Source organism: Cadophora gregata (assembly GCF_030347475.1).
Source record: "Cadophora gregata isolate MNR1 chromosome Unknown scaffold_6, whole genome shotgun sequence".
NCBI lineage: Eukaryota > Fungi > Ascomycota > Leotiomycetes > Helotiales > Ploettnerulaceae > Cadophora > Cadophora gregata.
In genome coordinates, this window is record NW_026695929.1 from 1,939,289 (window position 1) to 1,963,602 (window position 24,314).

At 48.8% G+C, this 24,314-nt stretch overlaps 9 protein-coding genes across 9 annotated transcripts; 4 read left to right on the top strand and 5 right to left on the bottom strand.

The window, feature by feature from the left end:
- Window positions 1-135: 135 nt before the first annotated feature.
- ONS95_012470 (uncharacterized protein) lies at window positions 136-2,693 on the top strand (the record flags this gene model as incomplete). The annotated part of the gene is made up of 6 exons (XM_058506100.1): window positions 136-222; window positions 438-529; window positions 715-1,290; window positions 1,341-1,605; window positions 1,658-2,225; window positions 2,272-2,693. The coding sequence occupies 6 exons, from the start codon at window positions 136-138 to the stop codon at window positions 2,691-2,693; spliced, it is 2,010 nt and encodes a 669-aa protein (XP_058358623.1).
- Window positions 2,694-3,674: 981 nt separating this feature from the next.
- On the top strand, window positions 3,675-6,369 carry SSB1 (Heat shock protein ssb1; the record flags this gene model as incomplete). The annotated part of the gene is made up of 12 exons (XM_058506101.1): window positions 3,675-3,717; window positions 3,797-3,814; window positions 3,886-3,933; window positions 3,987-4,098; window positions 4,151-4,195; window positions 4,245-4,365; window positions 4,428-5,313; window positions 5,362-5,407; window positions 5,681-5,708; window positions 5,769-5,841; window positions 5,895-6,050; window positions 6,101-6,369. The coding sequence occupies 12 exons, from the start codon at window positions 3,675-3,677 to the stop codon at window positions 6,367-6,369; spliced, it is 1,845 nt and encodes a 614-aa protein (XP_058358624.1).
- Window positions 6,370-6,611: 242 nt separating this feature from the next.
- On the top strand, window positions 6,612-7,468 carry ONS95_015063 (uncharacterized protein). The gene has a single exon (XM_058508748.1). The coding sequence runs from the start codon at window positions 6,765-6,767 to the stop codon at window positions 7,125-7,127; it is 363 nt and encodes a 120-aa protein (XP_058358625.1). The 5' UTR covers window positions 6,612-6,764; the 3' UTR covers window positions 7,128-7,468.
- Window positions 7,469-7,571: 103 nt separating this feature from the next.
- ONS95_012472 (uncharacterized protein) lies at window positions 7,572-8,514 on the top strand (the record flags this gene model as incomplete). The annotated part of the gene is made up of 3 exons (XM_058506102.1): window positions 7,572-7,654; window positions 7,703-8,087; window positions 8,164-8,514. The coding sequence occupies 3 exons, from the start codon at window positions 7,572-7,574 to the stop codon at window positions 8,512-8,514; spliced, it is 819 nt and encodes a 272-aa protein (XP_058358626.1).
- Window positions 8,515-8,523: 9 nt separating this feature from the next.
- On the bottom strand, window positions 8,524-9,805 carry ONS95_012473 (uncharacterized protein). The gene is made up of 2 exons (XM_058506103.1): window positions 9,558-9,805; window positions 8,524-9,481 (listed from the first exon to the last, which is right to left on the bottom strand). Exons 1-2 carry the CDS (start codon window positions 9,700-9,702, stop codon window positions 8,580-8,582), a joined length of 1,047 nt encoding a protein of 348 aa, XP_058358627.1. The 5' UTR covers window positions 9,703-9,805; the 3' UTR covers window positions 8,524-8,579.
- Window positions 9,806-9,838: 33 nt separating this feature from the next.
- TAF2 (Transcription initiation factor TFIID subunit 2) lies at window positions 9,839-15,997 on the bottom strand. Its single transcript, XM_058506104.1, has 2 exons — window positions 11,800-15,997; window positions 9,839-11,744 (listed from the first exon to the last, which is right to left on the bottom strand). The coding sequence occupies exons 1-2, from the start codon at window positions 15,445-15,447 to the stop codon at window positions 10,755-10,757; spliced, it is 4,638 nt and encodes a 1,545-aa protein (XP_058358628.1). The 5' UTR covers window positions 15,448-15,997; the 3' UTR covers window positions 9,839-10,754.
- Window positions 15,998-16,428: 431 nt separating this feature from the next.
- ONS95_012475 (uncharacterized protein) lies at window positions 16,429-17,972 on the bottom strand (the record flags this gene model as incomplete). The annotated part of the gene is made up of 2 exons (XM_058506105.1): window positions 16,429-17,372; window positions 17,429-17,972. The coding sequence occupies 2 exons, from the start codon at window positions 17,970-17,972 to the stop codon at window positions 16,429-16,431; spliced, it is 1,488 nt and encodes a 495-aa protein (XP_058358629.1).
- A 744-nt stretch (window positions 17,973-18,716) lies between these two features.
- ONS95_012476 (uncharacterized protein) lies at window positions 18,717-20,700 on the bottom strand (the record flags this gene model as incomplete). Its single annotated transcript, XM_058506106.1, has 2 exons — window positions 18,717-19,580; window positions 19,654-20,700. The coding sequence occupies 2 exons, from the start codon at window positions 20,698-20,700 to the stop codon at window positions 18,717-18,719; spliced, it is 1,911 nt and encodes a 636-aa protein (XP_058358630.1).
- A 1,249-nt stretch (window positions 20,701-21,949) lies between these two features.
- On the bottom strand, window positions 21,950-23,575 carry ONS95_012477 (uncharacterized protein; the record flags this gene model as incomplete). Its single annotated transcript, XM_058506107.1, has 5 exons — window positions 21,950-22,981; window positions 23,033-23,158; window positions 23,213-23,322; window positions 23,394-23,491; window positions 23,547-23,575. 5 exons carry the CDS (start codon window positions 23,573-23,575, stop codon window positions 21,950-21,952), a joined length of 1,395 nt encoding a protein of 464 aa, XP_058358631.1.
- Window positions 23,576-24,314: the final 739 nt, after the last annotated feature.

Consider the following 24,314-nt stretch of genomic DNA (forward strand, 5'->3'; position numbering starts at 1 on the left):
CTGAGTGATCGCGTCGCCCAGCAGTCTGCGCCAACACCACAGCAATTGAAGATTCGATACCTACAATCCACAAGAGATTCCGCGGCGCATCAATAATCGGAACCGGCTCGGCGACGCACGACCGAAAAGGACAGCATGGACAAGCGCAAGGTGAATGGCGGAGGCCATGCGAGCGAAGAGTTGGACGATCGCGCTGCGAAGAGAAGAAAGATGCCGAACAGTGTAAGTGCTCGTCGCCTCGCTTTCCTTTGCTGCGCGGTGTGAAGAAAGATGGAGTGCGCGATGTGGGTTGTGCTTTGTATTGGCGATGCGGACGACGGTCGCAGGGACTCGAAGCGGCGCACTGAAGGTTCATGACCTGCACCATATTTCGTGCCTCCGCGTTACTTATTTATCGAAGATATCGGACAGGCCAGGCAAGGCTGACAAGATGGCAGGACATCGACCTAATGCAGGGAGAAACCGCGGAAACCACCACGCAAATGGGTCTGAAATTGATAGACACTTTCCGGCAAACAGCAGACAAGAGGTACGTTTTATCGAATTCATATTGCGACAGGCGCACTCCAGCCTCGTGCAAGTAACAGGTCCCTGTACACATGTCGGACTTACATGCTTCTGCACCTTATATTATGTACCTTCCTAAAAGCAGATTCCAACAACACGTCCCAATCATTGATTGCAGTCTGCACATTTGATTGACATTAGCAACAGTGGACGCCTTATTGCTACACCCTTCCTCACTCTACCAAACAAACGACAATTCCCTGACTACTACGAGATGATTCGGATGCCTATTGCCTTGGATACGATCGAAGCGAAACTCAAGCGCCGCGAATTTCCGACTCTCACGACCCTCGAAAGCTATTTCAAGCGAATGATTGCGAATGCAAAGGAATACAATCAGCGAGGATCTGAGATATTTGATGACTCTGAGCGCCTGAGAAAAGCTTTGAGTAACTTTATGACGAGGTGGAATCCGGCATATAAATTGATTCCTGGTTATACAGCATTTCCAACACCATTCCCCGCCACTCCTGACCCAATACCTCAGACGGAAGGTGGTGATAGCGATGAGGATGCTCCGGGAGAACCTGAATATGAAGTTCCAGCGACGACCACTAAGAAGGGACGCGGACGACCACCAAAGAACCCTCAACCACAGAGAACGAGTGTTACTCCTGCTTTATCCGAATTTACATATTCGGGAAGCGGTTTCCAGGGCCTTTCATTCCAGGATGCCCAAGAGAGATTCGTAGATGACTGTATCGTTCAGAAGGAATACGCCGAGTAGGTCAATTGTACATTTGAAGAAGGCACTATACTGATCCGGAATGAAGGGACGATTTCCCAGCTTTCCAACCATTTATTGATCTTCCATCGAAGGTCGATTATGAAGACTATTACCGTGTGATTGACCACCCTGTCAGCTTGAAAACTCTTAAGAAAGGCGTCAAAGGCGTCAGAGGCAAGTATGCCGCAACCGGGAAATCACTCTTTACGACCTGGTCAGCATTTGAGACTGAAGCGAGTTTCATCTGGAAGAATGCTTTCAAATACAACGAGGATGGCAGTGACATTTTCGTACTTGCCCTCGAGTTCAAGGTGAGTCACGCAGTCATGACCTTTATACGCATGCATTGCTAACAATCTTGAGACTTTCTTCACGAAGCTTCTAGCCGAAGCTAAGAAAGCTGCACCTGATGGAGCCGCGCCAGCCATCGAAGCACCGGCTGCTCCACGGATCAGCTTGAAGATCAAACAGCCTCCCCAGCCTAAGTTTACTCTGAAATTTCCAGGCAGGCCTACACCTGTTGATTCTCCTACTCCTCAAGCGGCAGTTCGTGCAAACGGGTCAGCCGGACTTGCTACTGCTAATGGCCGAAATCCATTTGCTTCTGCAGCGCCTGCTCCTAGTTTGGATCCTCTCGAGCGGGCTAGAAGTGCATGCGGATCTGTCCCTTCCCCAACGCCTTCGAGTGCTGCCCTTGTCAAGAACGAGGAAGCTGGCCGCAACTCACCAGCTGTCCCGAGCCACTTTAGCAATCTCCGGGGGTCGAGCCAGGCCGTAGCATCACCTGCTTTGGCTACGAATGGTATGCTGCCACCGACAACTCCTGGCAATACCTACAATGCTGGTGGCTACGCTCAAACCTTCAATCATCAAGCTCAATATAACCCGCCAAATCCCAGCTTCGATTCGAAATGGCGTCAACCTGGTAAAAGTAAGTACCGATGTAGCTCAGCGTTGGACTCTGGCTAACAAATTAGATGCTTCTGACGCTATGATCACAAATTTGAGTCTTGCAACTCACCCAGGGCTCAATATCTCTCGCCATTTCCGTATGGATTTGCCACCATCTGCAACGATGGCCCAGCAGTCCATCACCATAAATCTTCCATCGACTCACTACTACCTTCAGATCAAACCGACAATCGCCCAGTCTTTGCTTGACCGCCAACACAAGTTATTTGTCACTTCGGGCACCCAAAGACTAAATGCGATGCCTCTAATTCCAGGACATCCCGTTGATCATCGACACCCCTTATTCGAAGCCCGACTTCTCCCAGGTGTGAACAGAATCGATATTGAATTGATCGCAGCGCTCCCAAAGGGTGCTGCCAAACCTGCTAGTGGTCAGGAGGCTGAGTTGGAGAAAATTACCGTGTTTGCGAATCTTCTGAAGGCTTGAGAAGGCCGCTGTGTATCCATCTTGACAAGGATGGACTCTTTGGGGACGGCGTTATTTGCAGATATGGCAACGGCCATGGGGATGGCGCATTCTGGTCTTTGCCTAGCATAGGGGCGTTTGTATAGTACCACAACCTGTTTGAGTCAATGTTCACTTATGAGAATCTTCAAGAAGTATGGGCCGGAGCTGCTTCATTGTTATATTAGCTCATAGAATAGCATAGCGTTGTCCCATTTCAGACTTTAGGACAAGTGATTCGGGAATTCTTCGCTCCTAGAACGAACATTCGACATTTTCAAAGCCTTCGTTGAGACGAGATCTGGAGAACAGTCCCAAATCATTCCTCGTAAAATCGTGCACAGTCGGGGCGGTGAGCGGTAAATATTTCCAGTGGCTTCCACGATATTTGAGCAGGGCAGTCAGAGGCCCGAGTTCTCGAACCTGCTCAATTTATTACAGAGAATCTCAAATTTGCATTGTTTAGTTTTGGCATTCCTATGCCTCTCACTGCATCTGGTCGGTCCGTTGCAGTCAATCTTGAAAGTTCCTTTCCGTCGTCAGGACATTCGACGGTGGGTTCATTGACTGTGGTGAGACTTTTGACTCTGGACATCACGAGCCCAGACTGCCGAATTTAGACCGTGGAGCGAAGGCTCAACACCAAGCTTTAATGTACCAAAATACGCCAGATACATAAAATAAACGACACCGGTGGATCAATATATTGCCGCATTTCGCAAATAGTTTACAGTTGACGGTGTAATAACGGTACTAGCCACTTGATTTGCTTGTCCATGTTTTGCACCACTTATCAACCTTTTTCTCATTGGCTGGCTCTTAGCGTCGCCATAACCGAACGGCAGCTAATCCACCCTGCTGCACACCTCTTTTTGAACTTTTTTCTCGAGGTTCCATTTTCACCCTCCCCGCCATATCTTCAACTCCCATTCCTCCAACCCCGAAAACCACAAAACAATCATCATGGCTGAAGAGATCTACGACGGTGCGATCGGTATCGATCTTGGTACGTTTTCTGCCCGCTATTGAAGGATACTCGTCGTGTGTTGAAAATCAAATTATGCTGACCAGTTATCGATCAACAGGCACCACCTACTCTTGCGGTACGTTATCGACATTGGATTTAACAACGGATCCACGAATACCATCTACACCGGATACTGATTGATGATAGTTGCCAACTATGAGGGTACCAACGTTGAGATCATTGCCAACGAGCAAGGTGGGCATTTTCCCGGATCCTCTCAACATTTGTCGGGACTAATGTGTCTCCAGGATCTTTCACCACTCCTTCATTCGTCAGTTTCACAGACAAGGAGCGTTTGATCGGAGAGTCCGCAAAGAACCAGGCTGCTATGAACCCAAGAAATACCATCTTCGACATCAAGTTAGTCCATCCACCACTATCGCTTAGCGACATGTACTAATACACCTCAAAGGCGTCTGATCGGTCGCCGCTTCGATGACCCAACGGTCAAGAAGGAGTAAGACTCATACTCTTAATGTAGAGTAACAAGTGCTGATGATATGTAGTATCGAGTCATGGCCATTCAAGGTCGTTGACCAGGAGGGTTCCCCAATGGTAGAGGTGGAGTATTTGGGGGAGAACAAGATTTTCTCACCCCAGGAAATCTCCTCCATGGTTTTGACCAAGGTACATTGACTCTCCCCACAACACGCAACCGGAACATGAACTAATATAATACCCTCCTGCAGATGAAGGAAGTCGCCGAAGTCAAGTTGGGCAAGAAGGTTGCTAAGGCCGTTATCACTGTCCCCGCCTACTTCAACGACAACCAGCGTCAAGCTACCAAGGATGCCGGAGCCATTGCCGGTCTCAACGTCCTCCGTATCATCAACGAGCCTACCGCCGCTGCTATTGCCTACGGTCTCGGTGCCGGAAAGTCCAACAAGGAGCGAAACGTCTTGATCTATGATCTCGGTGGTGGAACTTTCGATGTTTCCCTTCTCAACATCCAGGGTGGTGTTTTCACCGTTAAGGCCACCGCGGGAGACACACATTTAGGCGGACAAGACTTCGACACGAACTTGCTTGATCACTTCAAGAAGGAATTCACGAGAAAGACCAAGAAGGATCTGTCTGGTGACCCACGTGCCTTGAGACGTCTCCGTACCGCTTGTGAGCGTGCCAAGAGAACTCTCTCCAACGGTGCCCAAACCACTGTCGAAATCGACTCCCTCTTCGATGGTGAGGATTTCAATGCCCAGATTACCCGTGCCCGTTTCGAGGATCTCAACTCCAAGGCCTTCAATGGCACTTTGGACCCAGTTGCCCAGGTTCTCAAGGATGCCAACATCGACAAGAGCAAGGTTGACGAGATTGTGCTTGTTGGTGGATCTACACGTATTCCAAAGATCCAGAAGCTCTTGAGCGACTTCTTTGATGGGAAGAAGCTTGAGAAGAGCATCAACCCCGACGAGGCCGTCGCATACGGTGCAGCAGTCCAGGCCGGAATTCTGTCAGGAAAGGCCACCTCTGCCGATACCGCCGATCTTTTGTTGCTCGACGTTGTACCTCTCTCATTGGGTGTTGCCATGGAGGGTAACATCTTTGCCCCAGTCGTCCCACGTGGACAAACAGGTGAGACCATCGCCCATCTGCTAATGACGTTTTGCTAACTTTTGAAAGTCCCAACCATCAAGAAGAGAACTTTCACCACTGTCGCCGATAACCAGTAAGTAGCCCCACAGAAATCCACTCCAATGTCACTAGTTTGTCCAGTGACATACATTGTCCCTTTGCAGTGGAATTGTACCTGCTCGAATACCCTCCTGGATACCCCGCTTTCTGTTTTTGAAAGTAGCAAGTCATATGTCGTCCGAGAAACTGGCGACATGTGGCATTTGACTCACCAATTCCGGACATGGTCTTGTCTCTTGCATGACTTCTGCATCCTGTTTAATTTTTCCTTGCAAGATTGGTCACTAACCTGGATTCCGCCCTACAGACAGACAGTGCAATTTCCCGTATTCCAGGTACTTAATTGCCCTCAGAAATCCGCTCTTACAAGGCCTACAAGCTAACTTGCATTTCAGGGTGAGCGTGTCAACTGCGAGGACAACACCTCCCTCGGAGAGTTCACCTTGGCTCCTATCCCACCGATGAAGGGTAAATCAGATTCCGAATCCTTGCGTCTTTACATTTGCTAACTATATGGCCAGCCGGAGATGCGGTTCTCGAGGTCGTTTTCGAAGTCGACGTCAACGGTATCCTGAAGGTCACTGCCACTGAAAAGACCTCAGGACGCAGTGCCAACATCACCATCTCCAACTCTGTTGGCAAGCTGTCCTCGGGTGAAATCGAGAGCATGATCAACGGTAAGCAGGATAGAACGATGCGCTCAATAACTTTACTAATAATCGATTAGATGCCGAGAAGTTCAAGAACAGTGACGAGGCTTTCAGCAAGAAGTTCGAGGCAAGACAGCAACTTGAGTCATACATCTCGAGAGTTGAGGAGATCGTTTCCGACCCAACAATGTCCCTCAAGCTCAAGCGTGGAACCAAGGAAAAGATTGAGTCTGCTCTTAGCGACGCCATGGCTCAACTTGAGATTGAGGATTCCACCTCTGATGACTTGAAGAAGAAGGAGTTGGCCCTGAAGCGCGTTGTCACGAAGGCTATGTCTACCCGCTAGATTACGAATTTGCTACACAGCACACGGAGCAATGGTTGGTGGTTGATGCATGATTTTCTCGGCATGGATTGGCTAATCTGGTTTCTGGCTCTTCCTATGGGTTCATAAAAAGTCATTTGCGAGTTTCTGATCTGGCTGCTTTGTGATCAAGGAATGTTTTTCTTCCTATTTTACGGGCATAAAGCGCGCTTGTAGAACAGGAAGGGAGAAAGTTAATCAAATTGAACAAAAACATGAAAAATACCTGTCTATCCCTCAGTCTGTCTTTTTGTGATGTCAAGTACTAAGGGCATTGCGAGGATTCTTGACCACTCAGTCTTCAGTTCTATGCTTATGACACCAACACTGCAGTTCCATCTGTTTTAAGAAGTTCTGTTACATCCTTGGTCCTTTCCATGGCTCCTTCCCCACAATCCTCCTCAAATGTCCCAGCCAGGAGTCTGACTCTTTCCCAATACGGATCCCTTAACAAAGCAAACAGCCTCGTCCAATTCTCAAACCACTCTCCCTTCCCCAGAGTCTTCAAGAATCTCTCTTTAACCACTACCTCCACTTCCCTCAACCTACCATTCAATACACAATCTTCCAGCACCGGCAGTAAAGTCTTGCAAAAGAAGTCCTTCGTGCCCCATCGTAACACCACTATCCTCAGCGCATGGATCTGGCGTCTATTATCGAGGAATGAAGGACACAGAAAGTATGACCACTCGTCGTTGCGCCGCCGTATTGTTAGAGAGAAGGTGTTGCAGGTGAAGTAGATGGGTCGAAGTTCGTGGTACAGTTGTGTGTTGGCTAGTAGCAAATTATGCGGGAAAGTTGGGTGGATTGGTTCGGAGAAAGGAGAGGAGATTGAGGACAGTGAGACGTAGGGTTTTGGTGAGGTGCAGAGTAGTATGTAGATTTTGGTGCGAATTTCTGGGGGAAGATCGAGGATTCGGAAAGGTTTGGACATGGTGTAAATTTGAGAGTATTCTTAGATAACTCATGGATACAGAGCCCTGGAATGAGCTCAGATACTACAATACATAGAAAGCGGCGTAGATCGAAGGTATGTAATGAGCATCGAACTGTCGTCGCCACAAGCTTGATGCGAAAGAAGGCTGAGATCCGAGACGAGGCGCTGCCGACGCCTTGTCAAGTTGCCAAACTTTTTGGAACGTCAGACTTCGCCCAATAAACAAACCACTTTCACTGTCACAACCATGCCTCCACCACTACCTGTGCGAGCAAATGTGCTCAGACAGCTTATATGTAAATCTACGGCTCGTGTAGAATGCCAATTGATGTAAGAAATATCAACAAAGCTCAATTGGCAACTGCTAATAACCCCCAGCCTCAAAACAACACCCCTCACCCAACCACTTGCAGCAAGATCAACAAATCCTCACGTCACATTGCAACGCCAATTCTCACAAACGCCCCTTCTCCTCAAGAAAAAAGGACGCGCTGATCGCGAAGAAGCAGCATCCTCCCAAGCCACAGAAGTCGAAGACCCGTACGATTTCTCAACCTTAGAAAGCGGGATCGAGAAAGTCCTCGAGAAGCTGAAAAAGGATCTATCGAAGTTACGGACCGGTGGCAGGTTCAATCCGGAGGTACTGGAGAATCTGAGGGTGCATTTGGTGAAGGATAGTAAGGCGAGTGAAAAGCTGGGTGATTTGGCGCAGGTGCTGCCCAAAGGGGGAAGGAGCCTGATGATTTTGGTGGGGGAGAAGGATGTGAGTACTATTCTCTGAGAGATCTTGTTGGAAGCTGTGGAGGAGGTGTGATTGAGTGGTCAGTAATGGAATGCAGCATATCAAACCAATCATATCAGCAATTCAGGGCTCGAAAGATCTGAATTTGCAACCGATCCAGGATGCTAAGAACGCTGCTCAATTGAACGTACCTATACCACCACCTACGAAAGAATCTCGAGACTTAGCATTAGCAGCAGCTAGCAAGACAGGAGAAAATGCCAATGTAGGAATCAGAAATGCAAGAGGAGCCATGCAGAAACGTCTCAGGGCTATGGAGATCAAGAAGACGATACGGCCAGATGATCTGAAGAAGGCGTCGAAAGAGATGGAGAAAATTGTAGAGAAGGGTGTTGCTGATGTAAAGAAAACTGTTGATGCTGCTAGGAAAGGCATGGAACAGGCTTGATAGTATAGTTGTATATTCTACAGAATCTTTTGTACATTATGGTAAAACATTTTTAATGTAGGAGACTAGGCTGGACGCTTCGCAGCTTGTGGCTTGGGTCCCAACATCTTTGCTGGTAACAGTGCCCTTAATGTCTCCTCCAACTTCCTTGCATCAGCTGGCAGATACGTCTCATTCCTCCTGGTGTACGCCGCGACCTGTGCCAGCACATCTCCTGGCTCCGTAGCACTTTGCGGCGGTACATACTGTCCAGCAACCCACTGCTTCATCATGCCCTCCTTGTCCTCCTGAGAAAGCTTGTCAGCCTTCTTAAATACCGCCTTTGCCCTCTTTCTTTCAGTAGCATTCTCGAACAGCGTGCCTGGTCCAGACATCATCTTGTCATGATGATTTGCAGCGCTCTTGAACTCGGGATTCACGTTATCCGTTGCCACAGCCATCTTATATACCAGCGATTCCACCACACCTCTCGGACTCGAAATGACAGGCGGTCCCCATCGAGCTAGATCCTCTGCACTTGTGACTGGTTTGTACGGTGCTTGGAACCCTCCGACCCTGTCATCGAGATACTCCAACTCCTCTGGCGTAAGCGGTACTGGTTCGGAATCATCCTCTCCTTTTTCCCTCTGGAGCTTATCCTTTGCATTTACCTTTCTCCCGCGTCCTCTACCTCTCCCCCTGGCCGCTCCTCGTTTCCCCCGTCCTCCCCGCGTACCGCCACGCACTCCTCCACCTCTACTGAATCCACCAGGTCTAGGTCCTCTAAAGTCTCCTCGGGGTACAAAACTGGAGCCAGTACGATTCCCTCTTGGCATGGGACTATCGACCATCTCTCTTGTGATCTTGAGCTGTTGGGGAGGTTTGGCGGCGAGAGAACGGGCGTCAATGCCGCGTGATGGGTTAGGGATTAAGGAGGAGACTTCTCGGAGAGCATCGGAGGATCGAGAGGGTTTGGTTCTGAGGGCATCTATGTGAATTTTTAGTGAACTGATCAATTGAGATGTTTGAATCGTAGATAAGTGTCAAGAATTTTGGGAAAATACCTCCATTTCCATCTTCTTGAGCATATCGAGAAGCAGAAATCGAGAATTGCCTCAGTGAAGCAGCAATTCCTTCTGCGACCCTGGCAAAATCATGAGTTGCAGGTCTGCCGCGGCCTATGGCCGAGTGAACGTGCCATTTAAACATGTTGTTTGGTATAGAGTTGACAGCTCCTTAATTGTAGCTTGCAGACGATATTGGCTGCCGATTGAAAAATGTTGGTGCCTCGTTCACTCGAGGTTGATGCCTCACAGCCTTCTCCAGACGGACGTGCTGTTGTCTCCATAGTTTCGCGTCTAGGTTGAGCTGAAGACCTCACAAGTACCAACTACCTCGAACTTCACTCAAACAGACCAGTTTCTCAAATTTTGAATTCAAAACATTCAAAGCTAAAAGGACAAATTCTTTTACTCGCACCGTCGCACACAATCGCCCCTTCCAAAAAGAATTCAGTACTTGCTGAGATCGCGACCATGCTCCGTCGCAAACCAACAGCAATCACGCTCACCACGGAGGATATAGCTACTTACGAAGACAGGCGCGCACACGAAGCCCAATTGCAAGAGCAGGCCGCTATGGAAGCAGAGATGCGCGCTCAATATGGCACGCCACAACAGCAACAAAAATCTCAGAACTTTCGCGATCCAAATGATGAATTGCGACCCTTGCCAGGTGATAGAGCCAGGTCACAGGTAAAGACAAGGGAAGAGAGACTGGGACTCGGAATGGGGAACGCGGGTGGCTCGAGAGGTTGAGATCTCGAAGGAATGCACATGTCAAGCTGCTGCATGTGGAGATGGGAGGGGAAGTTTGACGGTGACATAACGAGGGTGAGGGAGTTTGGAGGACCGCGGAAAGAGATCACGACGAAACAAATGAAAGCCACTGTGCGAGATTTGGATTCGTTTCCTTTCTCCTCCACTGAAATCCTTCACTGTACAAGCTCGCTTTCAAGCGCCAAATTCTGGAAGGAGCCTCCATGTCATGCCACGTTACACAGAATGACTATGCAACGCGCAGCTAGTTTTACTTCTCCCACATCCAACGGCCTTTGTTCCTCAGTCTTCACCAATACAGACTGACAACTATCTACGAATCAAAAAAATCAAATGGAAATCATCGTCCCGTCGATGAAAATGTCCCACGAACGCCTTTTCGCTAAATGCATGTGTAAAGTTTCCTTTCCCAACCTAACGCCATTAACCAAGTCTCCGCAAAAAGTCCCTTGGCGCCGGTAGTTTAACGATTCTGGAAGGCCTCGCAGCTGGAGTAGTGGTAGAAGTAGAGGTAGAGGTGTTCACTGGAGGGGCTGTGTGAGTAGTTGGACGTGGCACAGCGTCCGGAAGAGGCTTACGGATTTTCAGAATCGTTCGATTCACAACGGAAGCGTTCTGGGGTGCTGGAGACATGGAGTGATTACTTGATGGCGCAGGACTTGGAGGCAGTGGGTGCCGGGGAGTAGAAGCAGCTTGAGGAAGTGCGGTTCTGTGTGCCGAAGTAGCTGCTGGGAGTGTAGTTCTGCCATTGACTGAAGTCTGGGGGAGGGGAGTTCTGCCAGCTGAACCTACTGGTAGAGGAGTTCTACTGGCCGAAGGAGTGCTTGGCAGGCCTGTCCGCTGTCCTGTATTGCCGGAAGGTAGTGCATGTCGTTGTCCAGAGGTTCCCTTGGGCCCTGGGGATGGTCTGGGGGACGGTCGAGGACCAGGGGATTCGCTCTTTGTAGATGACTTCGCACGAACCGGTGCAGGGTTAGGTGGCAACCGTTGTATCTCCAAAGATTTTTGAAAACCTGATTCTGTGAAGTGTAGTGCAACTATTTTCACTCTCTTTCTTGGACGGTCATCCACACTTGGCGTACGTTCTGGTGCTGGACGCTTTGGAGCAGATTTGGGTGGCGGGGGTGCCATAGATTCGACTGAGGGTGTTGGTGGCTTAGGACTTTGCGTGTAAACCGCTCCACCTCCAGCACTGACGGCTTTGTTGTTAAAGGTGAGTTTGAGATTCTGAGATGAATTCGTTTGAGCAGGCGGAGCTGGTTTTGGTGTTGACATTGGTACCATGACAGGAGCTGGTGCGGGTGGCGGTGGTATTGGGGCCGCCTTCGGAGGTTCGACCACCAAGGTAGCAGGAGGAGGCTGCGTAACTGGTTTTGTCCGGATTTTGTCTGTTTGGCTGAAGACAAGTTTGCACTAGATTAAGCTGATTAGCACAGTAATGCAATAGAGTGTAAATGGTAATACATACTTTGCCCAAGTGAGTGACCTTCCAGTACTTGGGGTACACCAACTTGACTGTCAAGGACTCCACTACATTGTAGATGACCTGGCAGATATCCAGGATATCCAGCTGCTCCACGAAACCTATGACTGGTGATTTAACAGCTTTCCAGATTGCTTGCTTCAACTCCTCGTTGTCCTTGAGCTCAAGCTTTAGTGCTGCCAGGGCACCGTCAAGAGTCTTGGTCCGGGCGATGTGAGCTGCACGAGCTTCCGTATCACGAGTTGCATCTTCCTCGATGATCAATCCACCATCTCCACCTTCTGCTCCGGCTGGTGCAGCTCCTGTACCGCCCATCACAACATCATTGTCCCCATTCACAGCCGCAACACCATTAGTCTTGGGCTTAGATGGTTCGGGTTTCTTGTCGTGTCCAAAGGCAATTGCAGCAACACCTACACAGAAGATCTCAAAAAGATGTCTACGGACATATGGCGAGGGGTCTGTGCTAGCACAATTGAGGAGGAGAGAGGCAACCGAGTTGTTTGTCAGGAAGCCAAGTTCGATCAGAGCAGAGAATGCCTTGATCCGGACATATTCTGAACTGCCATCATGGAGATACTGTGCAAATTCCACTGCATCAAGAGGAATAACTTTGGCCTTCATGAGGCGCTGCTTACAATCCAGAACCGTGACTGTGAAGGAGTTGTGGTAAGAATCGATCCACTCATCATTACGACGGTAACGATCCAGCTCGTCGACAACAGCCTTTCGAAATTCCATAGGCTCAGGATCGTCGTCATCGTCTCCCATGTCGAGAACGTTATTCGCGTCCTTCTTGGGGATGAGGGAATCAGCGAGTGCAGACAATAAAGTTGTGATTTTGAAGTTGTCCGAAAATTGGTTGCTGGAGTTCTCATTGAATCGTAGTATGTCAAGGAGAATTGCACGAGCTTTCTTGGGGCAATTTCCGTGGTTATCCCGAATCATGGAGAATGACTTGATGATAGCCATCTCGACTTTGTAAGCTCTCTTGTCACTGAAGTCGTTGGGTTTCGGGGTCGTGCTATTAGGGTAGCAGAAGAATTGCGAGTAGGCCTTCGCAAGCTGCTTCATACCGATGAACTGAGTAGAAGACCCGGCATGGGTTTTAAGGGCCAAAGCCGCCATGGTGCGAATGCCATGGAAGTAGCGAGTGTCCATCATTGTTCTGGTCAAAAAGGTCGAGACGAGTGGATGAGGCGGTACGGTTTGAAGGTACAGCATTGACTCTTGCTGAGCAACAACATCCTTATCCTGCTGGAGCTGGGAGACGTACATGTACGAAGCCATGCTCGGGAAGTGCTTTTCACAAAGCCACTCAAAATCGGCGTCAACACGAATCCACTCATATGATTCCATATCCATCTTGGCCTCGGTATCTGCATCCCAGTCTCTCAGTCCCCACTCATCCTTATCCTCGTCTCTCTGTAGCACGTCACCCAAGCAGTACAGAAGAGAGTCATCTCCACCTTCGGCATTGGGATCTGCCCCTCCAGCATTTAGACGCTCTTTCTGCTTCCGACTTTTCTTCAGCCGCTTATACTTGGTGTTATAAGGAATATCAATCTTCTGTGACGCTTCTCGGATCTCAACGATATGTTCATAAGGGGTTCCATCAGCCTCATGGATCCGAATCGTCATTGGTCCAGTGAAGACTGCTTGAACGTCTGGTGCGTAGATGTTATGGACTTCTTCCTTAACTTCTCGGAGAAAGGAATCCTTCTGTAGAGCTCTTTGGGTTGGCATTGTGTCTTGCTTCTGAGATATCAGTAGCTCAACACACAATCTCTTTTTATTGAACTTCTGGTTGATGGTGAATCTTGGGCATCCAGAACCCAGAACCCATTGATTCCAGAAGGTATCAAGTTGTCGGTATTTTGTGATCTTTTCGCACAACTTGCGAAAACCGTCTGTAGATACCGTATTCTCGGAGGCAGTATTAGCAAGGACGACAAGTCTCTGGATGACTCGATGGAGCCCGCCTGAGCCCGTAGCTTTGAGAAGTCTTCTATCCAGAATGAACATAACAAGGGGTGCCTTTAGGCTCATGAACTCGTACTCAAAAGATCCGAGGTTGAGGACCTCGCCTAGAGCGTAGAGAGAGGGTCTTTGAAAGTCTAGCTCTACCAGCTTGTCCGACAACGTCTTTTGGCGAAATGCATATTCGTTGTTGCCACAAAGGGTCTTCATGAAAACGCCAGTAATGTAATGAGATAAGCCAACCGTAATCCATCTATCGTGAGGCTGTGCAGGGGTAATACCAACACCAATCCACTGACTTGCAATCCCATGAACCAGTGTGCGGACGTTCTCGACTTCCGGGTCAGTTATCTTCTCAGGAAACAGAAGTCGATTACTGCAGATGGTAAGCGATGCTGCATGCTCAGTGTCATGAACCTGGTCATCAACGAAGATAAGCCGACAGTCTGAGAAAGGAAAAGCTCCAAAGGCAAGTAGGAAGTAGTCTACTGTGTGAGCCAGTGGAGCACAAAGATGTCGAACTTCAGGAGAGCGGTTCGGTAGACAGTACGCCCATACTGGGATGACCTGGCTTTGCCCAAGCTTCTCATCATCTTCCACTTCGCGGAACTCTGATAGATCGACTTGCTCAAAGGGACCAATAGAGAAGCCAATGTGCTGAGGAGCAACAGGCTTCTCTACGTAGAAGGATACTATCTTCTTTGAGCTATCCTGAAGATCTGTAATATCGTTCGTCAACTCGCCGGAACAAACAACTGTCAATTCCAACAGCTTATCATCTTCGCTGAGAATCTCCTCTTGCTCTTCATGCTCTTCGTGATGCCCACTTTTAGGAAGTCCATTAAGCTTGCGAGTCGCCGGAAATGAGCGACGCTTCAGCGCATCTCCAAGAGTCCTTGAGCATCTGATAGAAATCTCCCAAGAGCATCTCATACTCGAGTCATCAACACAAGGGAATATGCAAGAAGCAATTCCTCGGTCAATGCTGTGTCTAGTATAGACATGCGGATATCGCTGGTCGCTTTCATTCACGCCGACCCAGTGGAGACCTTCTCTGAAGCTATTGACGGCGAAGTTTATGCTGACGACGAGAGTCTTGTAGTTTGAGATTCCACCAATAGCTGTCCTAGGAGCCGCCAAAACCGCTGAAGGAGGCGCGTCAAGAGCAACTGAAGGTGTCCGCATGCCTGGCAAGCCCGCTGCTCGAAAAGCGGCGAAAGGGACAGCGCTCTCAGACATGGGATCTGCCTCCGTGACTTTGACACTAGGTGGTAGAGTGATGACCAGCGAGCCATTCGATCTCATGTCCTCAGTCATGGCCACCGGCTTCAGTCTGGACTTCTGCTGCGTAGCCTGGTGGACTCCCAAAAGCCAATTCTCAGGAACGTTAAGCATCTCCATAGGGTCCTCGTACGAGAACTCCGCAGCGGTTCCTTCCACCTTGACCTGACCCGAGTTTATGATACACTGCCGGGCGTCCAATGTAATCTCCTTGAGCTCGTTGTGATTTGGCAGAATGGTGATCTCGCAGCGCCCCGTCAGGCTTTGTGTCGCGAAATCAACGTCTAGTTCCACCTTCTGGCTTACTACGACGAAGCCATACTCGGGTTCGAGCTTGAGCTTCTCACCCACGGGTAGGCCATTGGCGTCCATGTCGTTCGACCTGTCGGCGCAAGACCTCAAGATTTAAGTAGTCGCGCAAGTGCGCCTCTTCGAAGTCCAGCTGCCCTGGCGCGACGATACCTCCTACGAGCCTCTCATCCGTTCTCAGAGGCCCGACCACGGTCTGTTGTGTACAGATATGAATGCGCTCGTGCTCTGTGATCGAAAAGAGCGTAACTCGTAGATGTGGGCGGAACAGCGACTGAATCGACCTGGTGGATAAACGTTACAAGATCGATGAGGTTTGTGGAATTGCGTGGCGGCAGGGAAATGAAGCTCGTTGCTTGTCGCAAATTTCGAGGTTTGGGTTTGTGCGATCGCAGTTGAAAGGATTGTCGCGGATTATTAAATCCAAGGGCAAAGGTGAGGGAGGGAGTGACTGGAAGGTGAAAGGCAGAAATGCGATTTGGGAAGAAAAGCTTGAGAGCACCAAAATTATTTTGTGAATTTTCTCTTGAACGGAATCTCTGCTGCTATTGTTACAATGGCCTCCGAGTACTTTGAAGCCCTTCAAGGTCGTTGGCAAGCTCCAAGATGCTGCTCAAGCCAGTTGCGGAGAGAAATTGAGGTCGACGCGACATTGAGCGCACCCCTGCAGCTGATCATTATCACGTGTCGTAGCCTCGCATCTTGGCACAGCCTTGCCCCCTCGTCAAGGAACAATTGGCTCGGCGAGGGTGAATTCATTCCATTCTATCAGTCGTTTTGAGTTTGCATTTTGTCACCAGTCGAATATCCTTTAAATACGCCATACTGATGGCATTAAAGCTTTCATTGAGATGTTTTCTTTGCTCCATATTGGAGTCCTATCATACAATCCTGAAGAATCATGCACCCTCAACGCCTGCCGTCCATGATATCCGCTCCTTCACCAAGACCCCGATACACCAGACAAGCCGTGCCGAATGAAGCACTTTCATTTCGACCCTCATTTTTGTCCTTCCATATTCGCATCCTTGTTAGTGTATGCCTTCAAGATTTGCTAACCCTCCTGTCTCTACGTTTTCTCCTGGCATGAATCTTCAACGTCTCCTCATCTCGATACTCTTCGGGTAAGTCGAAATCGGTCTCTGCAACCTCGGGAACCGGATGACCCCATGCCACCGCGCTTCTTCCACTCCTCCTATGCCTTCCCAGAGCTGCTTCTCGGAGGTGTGGCTTATTGTAAAAAGATTTGAACTCCCTTTCGACCGTTTTATACTCTGGTATCAATTCGACTTTTGGCTTCTTCTCGGGGTGTCTTGCAGAGGGTGCTGATCGAGCCACTGCCTCTTCATGCAATTGTCTTGCTGCAGATGCGTCGACGTCGCTATAGTCAGGAGGGTCGCCATCACTAACGTAGCCTTCCTCCTCCCCCTCAGCCTCCTCAGGCTCTTCTTCCTCTTCCTCTTCTTCTTGTCCTTCCTCCTCCGCCTCTGCCATTGCAGCTTCCCTTTCAAGCTTCTTCTGCTTCTCTAATTCCTTCCATATGCGAAACTTCTCTATGATTGCTTCGCAGCCCTTGAGGAAGTACTCCCGTGCCGGTTCATACTCCTTTTTCTTGCCCTCCGTGATACCACTGACACCCATGAGCTTTAACCAATCATGACCTTGCAGTCCCTCTAGCAATCGTATCACTTGATCTTTTTCATGTTGGGCTCGACCTTTGTCAGTATTTCTGATGGCCTTCTCCTGTCGTTCAGGTTTTCGATGTATCAATTCAAAATACTCCTCGGACAAAGGATCTTCTCCACCATCCTCCTTGTAATTCTTATCCATCCATGAGAAATCTACTCGTTGTGCATCGTGTAGGTCGGTGAAGAGGTAGTCGGAGAATTCTTTCAAGGGGTAGTCGTGAGTGGTTTGTTTTCGCGGAGGATGTTTTGAGGTCTTGGCACTGTCGAGGATGATTATGGGGGTATCAAGGTTGAGAATATCTGTACCAGTTAGCAGTTAATCCAATGCATGAAAACGTGAATCTCGTGAATCTTACGTTCTTCCTTGGGCTCATTGCCAATTATCTCGTCGTACTCTGGAAAGTACGCGGATAATTCGCTTTTGAACCGCGTGCCTTCCTGGGATCGTAATTTGCGCTTTTCGTCCTTGAGATCTGCAGAATTAGGCTGCAGACGATCGAGCTCGTGCTTGATTCCATTGACAACCTTATCATGATGATTTGTGTGTTTGCGCGTGGGTGGTGAAGGGGCTTCGGTCTGCGTGGCTATCTCCTCTTGTTTTGGTGATGCGGCACGCTGCTGCTGAGGTGGAGTGACGACCAAATTCGCGTTGATGACGAGAGATCGGGTTTTTGGCTGTGCCTTTGGTCGTGGATGGATCTCAATAGCAATGCGAGCCTTCTTCTTCGCAATAAAATGATCTTCTTCGTGATCGACTGAATCTCTGGGGCGCTTCTTCTTCCCAATATTCGATTGCTGCTGCCTGTGGTTGCCTGGAATCGTCGCGACGTTGTTTCTTGTGCCAGATCTTGTCGTGAGGCCCTCAGCTCTTTTGGAAGCCCGGGTAAGATGAGAAGCCATTGATCTGGAGCGACGCGCAGGGCATTCTTCTGCGAGGAAGAATTGGTGAGTCTACTGTCTTCCGCGATAAAGAAAGTAGCCTGTAGTCATGACTTCCGCTGTCAACGGGGCTTTAGCGACCGGAGAGGATGAGATGAGGCCGGGGCATGGCGTTTGAGCAGCAACAATTCACTTGTTGCTCAATTTCGCAGTTCAATTAATACAGTCAATAGATGAAGAATTATGTGCAATTTTGGGCTAAGGAATAAAACTTGCAATGCCAGTGGCGTTGAAATTTCCAACATTCAGGCAAGCAAGCAAACAATGTCTGGGAGGGAAGCTGCGACTGCTGTTCCGCTCACCACAAGAATGTCTGACAGCTATCAACAACACCTGAAAAGTGGCATTGTCCTCAGTCAATTAGTGACATTTGATAAGTTCATCTTGATCCACGACCGAATCAAAAGCATGTAGTTCTGTTGTTCCATTGTCATTTCAATTAGTTTCTGCATCTCAGGAGCTCACAGGGTGTCTTGTACGAAGTAAGTCATGAGCTAAAAAGCAAAAATCCTCTAGGTCAAGCAAAAACAACGGTTGCTTTTACGAGTTTGTGATCATGGTCACAACATAAATACTCTTCGGCCAGAATCAACTGCTCTCGCTCACACATTCCAAGACATCTACGACTTCTTGCTGAAACATTATCTACATGGGGTATCAACTCATCTATCATCGCTCATTAAGTATGCTCTATGAACGCCAAACTCATTCGGCCCTCAAGCCCTCTGGCGCGATAGCATTCTCAGGTCCAGTACCCGGCACCTGCACATCAGAATCTGTCTTTCTATGCATCTTTTCCTCGGAATCATGTGTACGAGCATGAGACCTTGTGAGGTGCAACTTCTCCAGAATTCTAGCATTATGGTTCTCCTTCTCCCTTTCCTCGGCTTCTCGTTTCAGTTCCAGGAATCGCGCTTCTTTGGCTGCGCTCTCGCTCTTGTCTCGTGCTGCCTCTTCTTTCTTGGCCAATTCTTCGGGCGAAAGAATCTTTTCTTTGCCATGTACCAGTTTCCTCATGAATCTCTTGCCTCGCCGTCTGGTCTTGACATAAGCTTCGAGTCCCAAGAGAACTGTATAGGAGCGAGATATGGAGACATGGCTCATATCTACCCCAGCATCCTTCAGAGAGTGGATAAATGCCCTGAAGTTGGAGACTGGTGGTCTGTAGTGTCCACTGAGAGGGCTCAGCTTGGAAATTCGGCCGTTCTTGACTTTAATCAATCCCGCTGCTGATATACGAGACCCGTGAAGAAACGAAGAGTGCTGGAAAGCTCCGGACTGTTTGATTCCAACATATAGTCGGAAGGAAGTATCTGCAACGAATATCCAGGTATTCTTCTTGACAGACCCTCGCAGCAGTTTGTTGAAGATAGTAGCAGCAGAAACATGAGTTACTTTCTTGACTCCTTTGGCTTTGTCAAATTCTGGAGTTGCATATTTGTCGGCTCGGGCTGCAGTATCGTCTGTGTCTTCTTCAGAGTCAGAAGAGGATTCCGAGTGGTCTTGGAGTCCAGTGGCAGCTTCTGCTTCTGGTTGTCGGTACGCTGGTGTCGCATCATCTGCTGGTACCTATGTTGAAGTCAGACTTATTTAAATCCAAGCCAAGTGTTGGTATATGTGATGAAAACGAGTGGGAGCTTACGATGCCATGGATGGAATCTTTGTACTTCTCGGTTGTATCGATTCGAGCTCCATTCTTCGCCCAGCATAATCTCCCCTCCTTGTCAATTTTGACCAAATAGTCCAATCTCTCTTCCTTTGAAAGATACCTGACCTGCTCCCTGTCCAGTCTTTCCCTCGGGCACCCTTGGCAGTCGATAAACCTCCCTTCTCCATAATCCAACCAGTAAAAGAAATTCTCTTTAGTATCGGCCTTCTTCCATTCTTCGTGGTAAGTCCTTAAATTGCTCCCATAGCGATGCTTAACATCCACCATCTCCAGGAAATACTGCAAGTCCATGATCTTGGCAGCCTTCTGTCGTTGCATCTTAGCCTCCAATTTTCGTTTCCGCCGCTGCTCTCGTTCCTGCTCTGGCGTATTTTCATCATCCTCGCTACTGTGACTATCCGAATCCTCATCACCTCCCGCTCTCCTAGTAATAAGCCCAATCTTCTTCCAATTTTGCCTTGCAACACTCACAGTCCCAGAACTATGCACGTTGCTCGCTGGAATTTCTTTTCCAATATTGCTGTGCTCCAGATTTCCCCTCGCCCTTGGCGTCGTCAAGTTGCGATACTGAGCTTCCCTGATCGCTTCCACCCACCGAGTACTCGGATCCAAACTCAGCCCGTTCAACATCCTGCGCTCCCTATGCCCTCTATAATTCCTCTGAATCACATTGGCCGCTTTCTCTCGCTCTTCATGATTCAGCTCTCCATATAATCGCTGCATGATTTCCTCTTCTTTGCGCTCCTGAATCTCCCCAATGCGCTGCACCATTTCCTGGCTCGGCACCTCGAGACTGTCTAGGTATTCCTGGTGGCTACTACTGCGCGTCGAACTTCCCGTCGACACCGAAATTTTCGAATCGCGCTTCTTCCGCTGTAAGGAACTCGATCTCCTTGGCCTGTGAGTGGGAGCTGGCCGGTTATATACAGTGTTGTTGTTTTGGCTGTCTTGGTAACAGGTTTGGTAAAGCTTACCGGGAACCGCGGGGCATTTCGTACTCGAAGTGGGACGGAGCGTCATAATTTAATTATTGTTGGCAATTCGCTGCCAAGGCATGGGATCTTTTGGAGGGGCAGTTTTGGGCACGCTGCAGATGCATGCGTTTTCTGTGGCTGGCTGCAGCTGGCGGGGTAAAGTTGTAGCTTGAATCCAGCCTTCCTCTCCTTTCCAAATGAGAATAGGAGCAAGACAGAGCTGAAATATCGTGTTCGACTACTAGAGAGCTTATGTCCAAATGTCGCAAATGCGGGAACTAGAAGTCCCCGATCGTCGATTGTTTGTTCGTTTCCTGCTTGCTGACTTTGCAGAACTTCTCACTCCGTAGCTCGTTGATTTGGTGGTTCGCTGCGTAAAATGCGCAACTTGCGTAGGCAAGTGTGCTGAAGTAATACAGTCGAGCTGTCAACCTCGTCTTAGAGCAAAGGTGCCGACACCCACCTTCTTTAACATTTTCTCAGCTCGAATCGGACCAGGGACTAATCTCTGGCAAGGCTGAGCAAATGCCCCCTCGATGTACGCGTATGACGTTGGTTTGCCGGGCGTGCTCTTGGGGATTCTTGGGGTTGCCTTGCCTATACGAGAGTCAAAAGTGGCCCTGCAGCTGTACTATCCTCTGAACTTGTGGATCTAACGGCACTGTCAGCGAGTTAGCACCCCCACTAGTGATCTTTTTACATCGGTACAAAGCTTGTCCTGGCGAAAATTGGGCCCGAATTGACTTTTCGGCTGTTGTACGATGCCGTACGAGACACGGCTTTGAGCTGTGGCAGGGGAACCTTTCGTCGAAGCTGTCTATGTATACATGTGTTTTCATTCTTACAGCTTGACAGGGGATTTGGAATACCCATAAGTGGATGTGCCTTGGGTATAAAATACTAATATTAATGTTATTGTGAAGTCGGCATCATGAGTAAATCATGTTGAGGCTTTTGGAATACTCGCTATCATCTACTGATGCACAAAAATCCTACGACACCTGTCAACATGCGTCCGACCCGCTCTTCTCGAAAACGCCTATCCAATGCTTGATTTTGATATCTCGAATCCTTCTCTCCTCCAACCTGTCCTTCCTCCGAAAACTCGAACGAACAAGTCTATTAATGCTTATGTGGTTGATATAGTGCTTTAAATGAATATATCTCCCCAAGTCATGACTTTCGTGATAGTCGCAGTAAAACGACTGCAACATCTTCTTTGCCTCCGCCCCTCAAGGTATTTGAACGAGGCCTCTGCGCCAGCCCGCACGCACTTAGACTGCCGTCCTACCCGTCTAGTCTGCTCTTTTGCCATGCCCGTTTATTGACTTGGCATTTCCGTTCGCAGCCTTGGCTTTCTCCTGGTTGGCAACCAACTTGTTTGTTGGAATTGTCAAGCAGTTAATGCCCAGGTAATCGCAAATGCTGTTAATGACCAAAAAGGCCCAGCGGAAGTAGACGATCAATGCAAAGACAAAGTACCCTCGTAGGTACCAGAGCTCAACCGAGGCACTGACTTGGGGCAGGCCAATTCGTGGAAGGTTTCCCAGAACGGCCCCGCCGACCAGTGGAGTGAGCATAACAGTCCAATATGGGAATGGCTGCCTCGTAAGATGCGCCAGAATGATCTTGGTAGTCATTCTACCGAAGACAAAAGACATGGTCAAGCAGAACAGAACCAAATGGTTGTCCGGCATCAATGTTGAGTATGGAGAGAAGAGCCAGGCGCCGATAGAGAAAGTGAATACAGCCATCGGTGTCCACTCCAAGAAGACCGGCATAACTGGGAGGTTGTCTCTCCGGCGAGCCTTGACGACGTTGATAACACAAAATGGAACATGGGCTCCAAATAGAGATACAACGAGGATAGGGACCCAAAGATCTCGGACGGAGTATGTACCAAAAAATTCGTGGTATCCAAAAAAGTAGTGATGCCCGACTAAATCCGTGATTCGATGGGTCCAGATTTCAGGACCGTAGTATCCTGAAAGAATCATAAGGGTGCAAGCAAGAATGAGACCTTCAGTAGGTCCGTTGAAAACACCCAGATACAAGGTGTGAGTGTGGTATGTCTCCCAGGTAGAGAAGAACATAGGCAGACATGGTATGAGCGCTGTGAATATTCCGGCTTTCGAAGTCCCAAGGCCCATTGCAGCAGTCTCGCATAAGCTGGCCAGAGTGCAATTGAGTGAATCGATGCCGTGGTCGAAAAGTTCTCCAAGACCACTAGATGTTCCAGTCCTTCGTGCTTGCTTCCCATCCACATTGTCCATTGTCGAATACATCCACAGACCAAAAGCGAAGCTATAGTACAGCCATGACGGACCCTAGAGCGCGAGTATCAGCATTTGACTCTGCCATAGAAGCCGCGAACGTACAGGTCCCACCAAATCCGGCATCCATATCACAAGGCAGATCACATTGGAGAGGATGAAGAAGAATCCCAGCAATGTGACCATGTTCGGTGCAAGCCATAACGGTAAAAGCTCCACGAAAGCATTCCACTATATTCGTCTCAGCCTAATTGTTCCGCGTCATGTATAGGTCATCAATCGTACATAATGCTTGAGGATATAATTCGAGATCAGGGACTTGTCGACACTTGAATACTTGTAGGACTTCAAATGGACCAGGGCTTCTTCAGAGACGCACTCGTGCGCTGCCTCCTCTACCAAAGTTGGACTCGTTAGCTAGGGATTCTGCCCGCAAGTCTTTATGCTTGGATGTTCTGATACGTACTTTTGCTCGGCGCCATTGGGGACTTGGGAGTTGTGACAGGTTGAGGCAAGAGACCTTGCGGCTCCGTCTTGACCGCAAGTAAATTTAGGGGTCGAATTCTGTATAGGGTCAGTCGGATCACGCTCCGACGTCGGCGACAATGGTGAGATATACAAAGTTTGTTCAAAGAGGCAGCTGGTCATCGGTGCATGGTTTTGGCAAAAGGGGAGGAATTGCGGATCTGCCGGTTAATAAATGTTGAAATTGGGATTTCGTGAACCCTGCAAGATTGATTCGTGGAGTCCTCGGCCAGTGGTCATCATCCCTTCGGCTGCACGTGAATGAGACTTGGTAGACCTCATCAGCCCCTACGATGAGCCAAAAGGGTGCGCTGTGAACTATTCAGAGCGATTCGGTCTCTTCCTACGTCTGGTATCAGTAAAGAATTCATTTGGTGTGACCTGGCAAGTGCCTTCCTTATCAGTTCCTCGGGTTGTTCCTGCGATTTTGTAGGGTTGAGACGGAAGAGCCAACAACAGTTTGGAAGAGACCGGGCCATGGGAACTGATACTCATCTCAGACCTTCCTATCGAGACCTTCATTGGCGGAATCTCAGTACGTCTATCTCCTCAGGTTCTTCCGACCGCCTCCATTTCATGTGAAAGAAGTCCAAATTCTGTGTCTACGTATGTCGGGGCACCACCAGATTGAGCTGGCAATCCAAGGTTGTGCAATTTCTATCAGGTGGTCATCTCAAGTAGGACATCGAAATCAAGGTTAAGAGGTACCAGAATTAGCAGATAAACAGTCGGTTGCATCTCAGTTCTTGTTATTTCCATTCAAACTCTCCAGCAAAGCTGCTATATTTACCGCTTCATTATCAATTATGATAGAGGCTGAATCCCTCTGTTCTGTGATAAATGCAAGTAAGAAACCGCTGAA

Coding starts and splice junctions, on each gene's coding strand:
- ONS95_015063 (XM_058508748.1), top strand. CDS start 6,765: ATGGCTCCTTCCCCACAATCCTCCTCAAATGTCCCAGCCAGGAGTCTG.
- ONS95_012473 (XM_058506103.1), bottom strand. CDS start 9,702: ATGTTTAAATGGCACGTTCACTCGGCCATAGGCCGCGGCAGACCTGCA. Junction 9,482..9,557: donor TCAAGAAGATGGAAATGGAG/GTATTTTCCCAA, acceptor AAATTCACATAG/ATGCCCTCAGAACCAAACCC.
- TAF2 (XM_058506104.1), bottom strand. CDS start 15,447: ATGGACGCCAATGGCCTACCCGTGGGTGAGAAGCTCAAGCTCGAACCC. Junction 11,745..11,799: donor AGGTCACTCACTTGGGCAAA/GTATGTATTACC, acceptor AGCTTAATCTAG/TGCAAACTTGTCTTCAGCCA.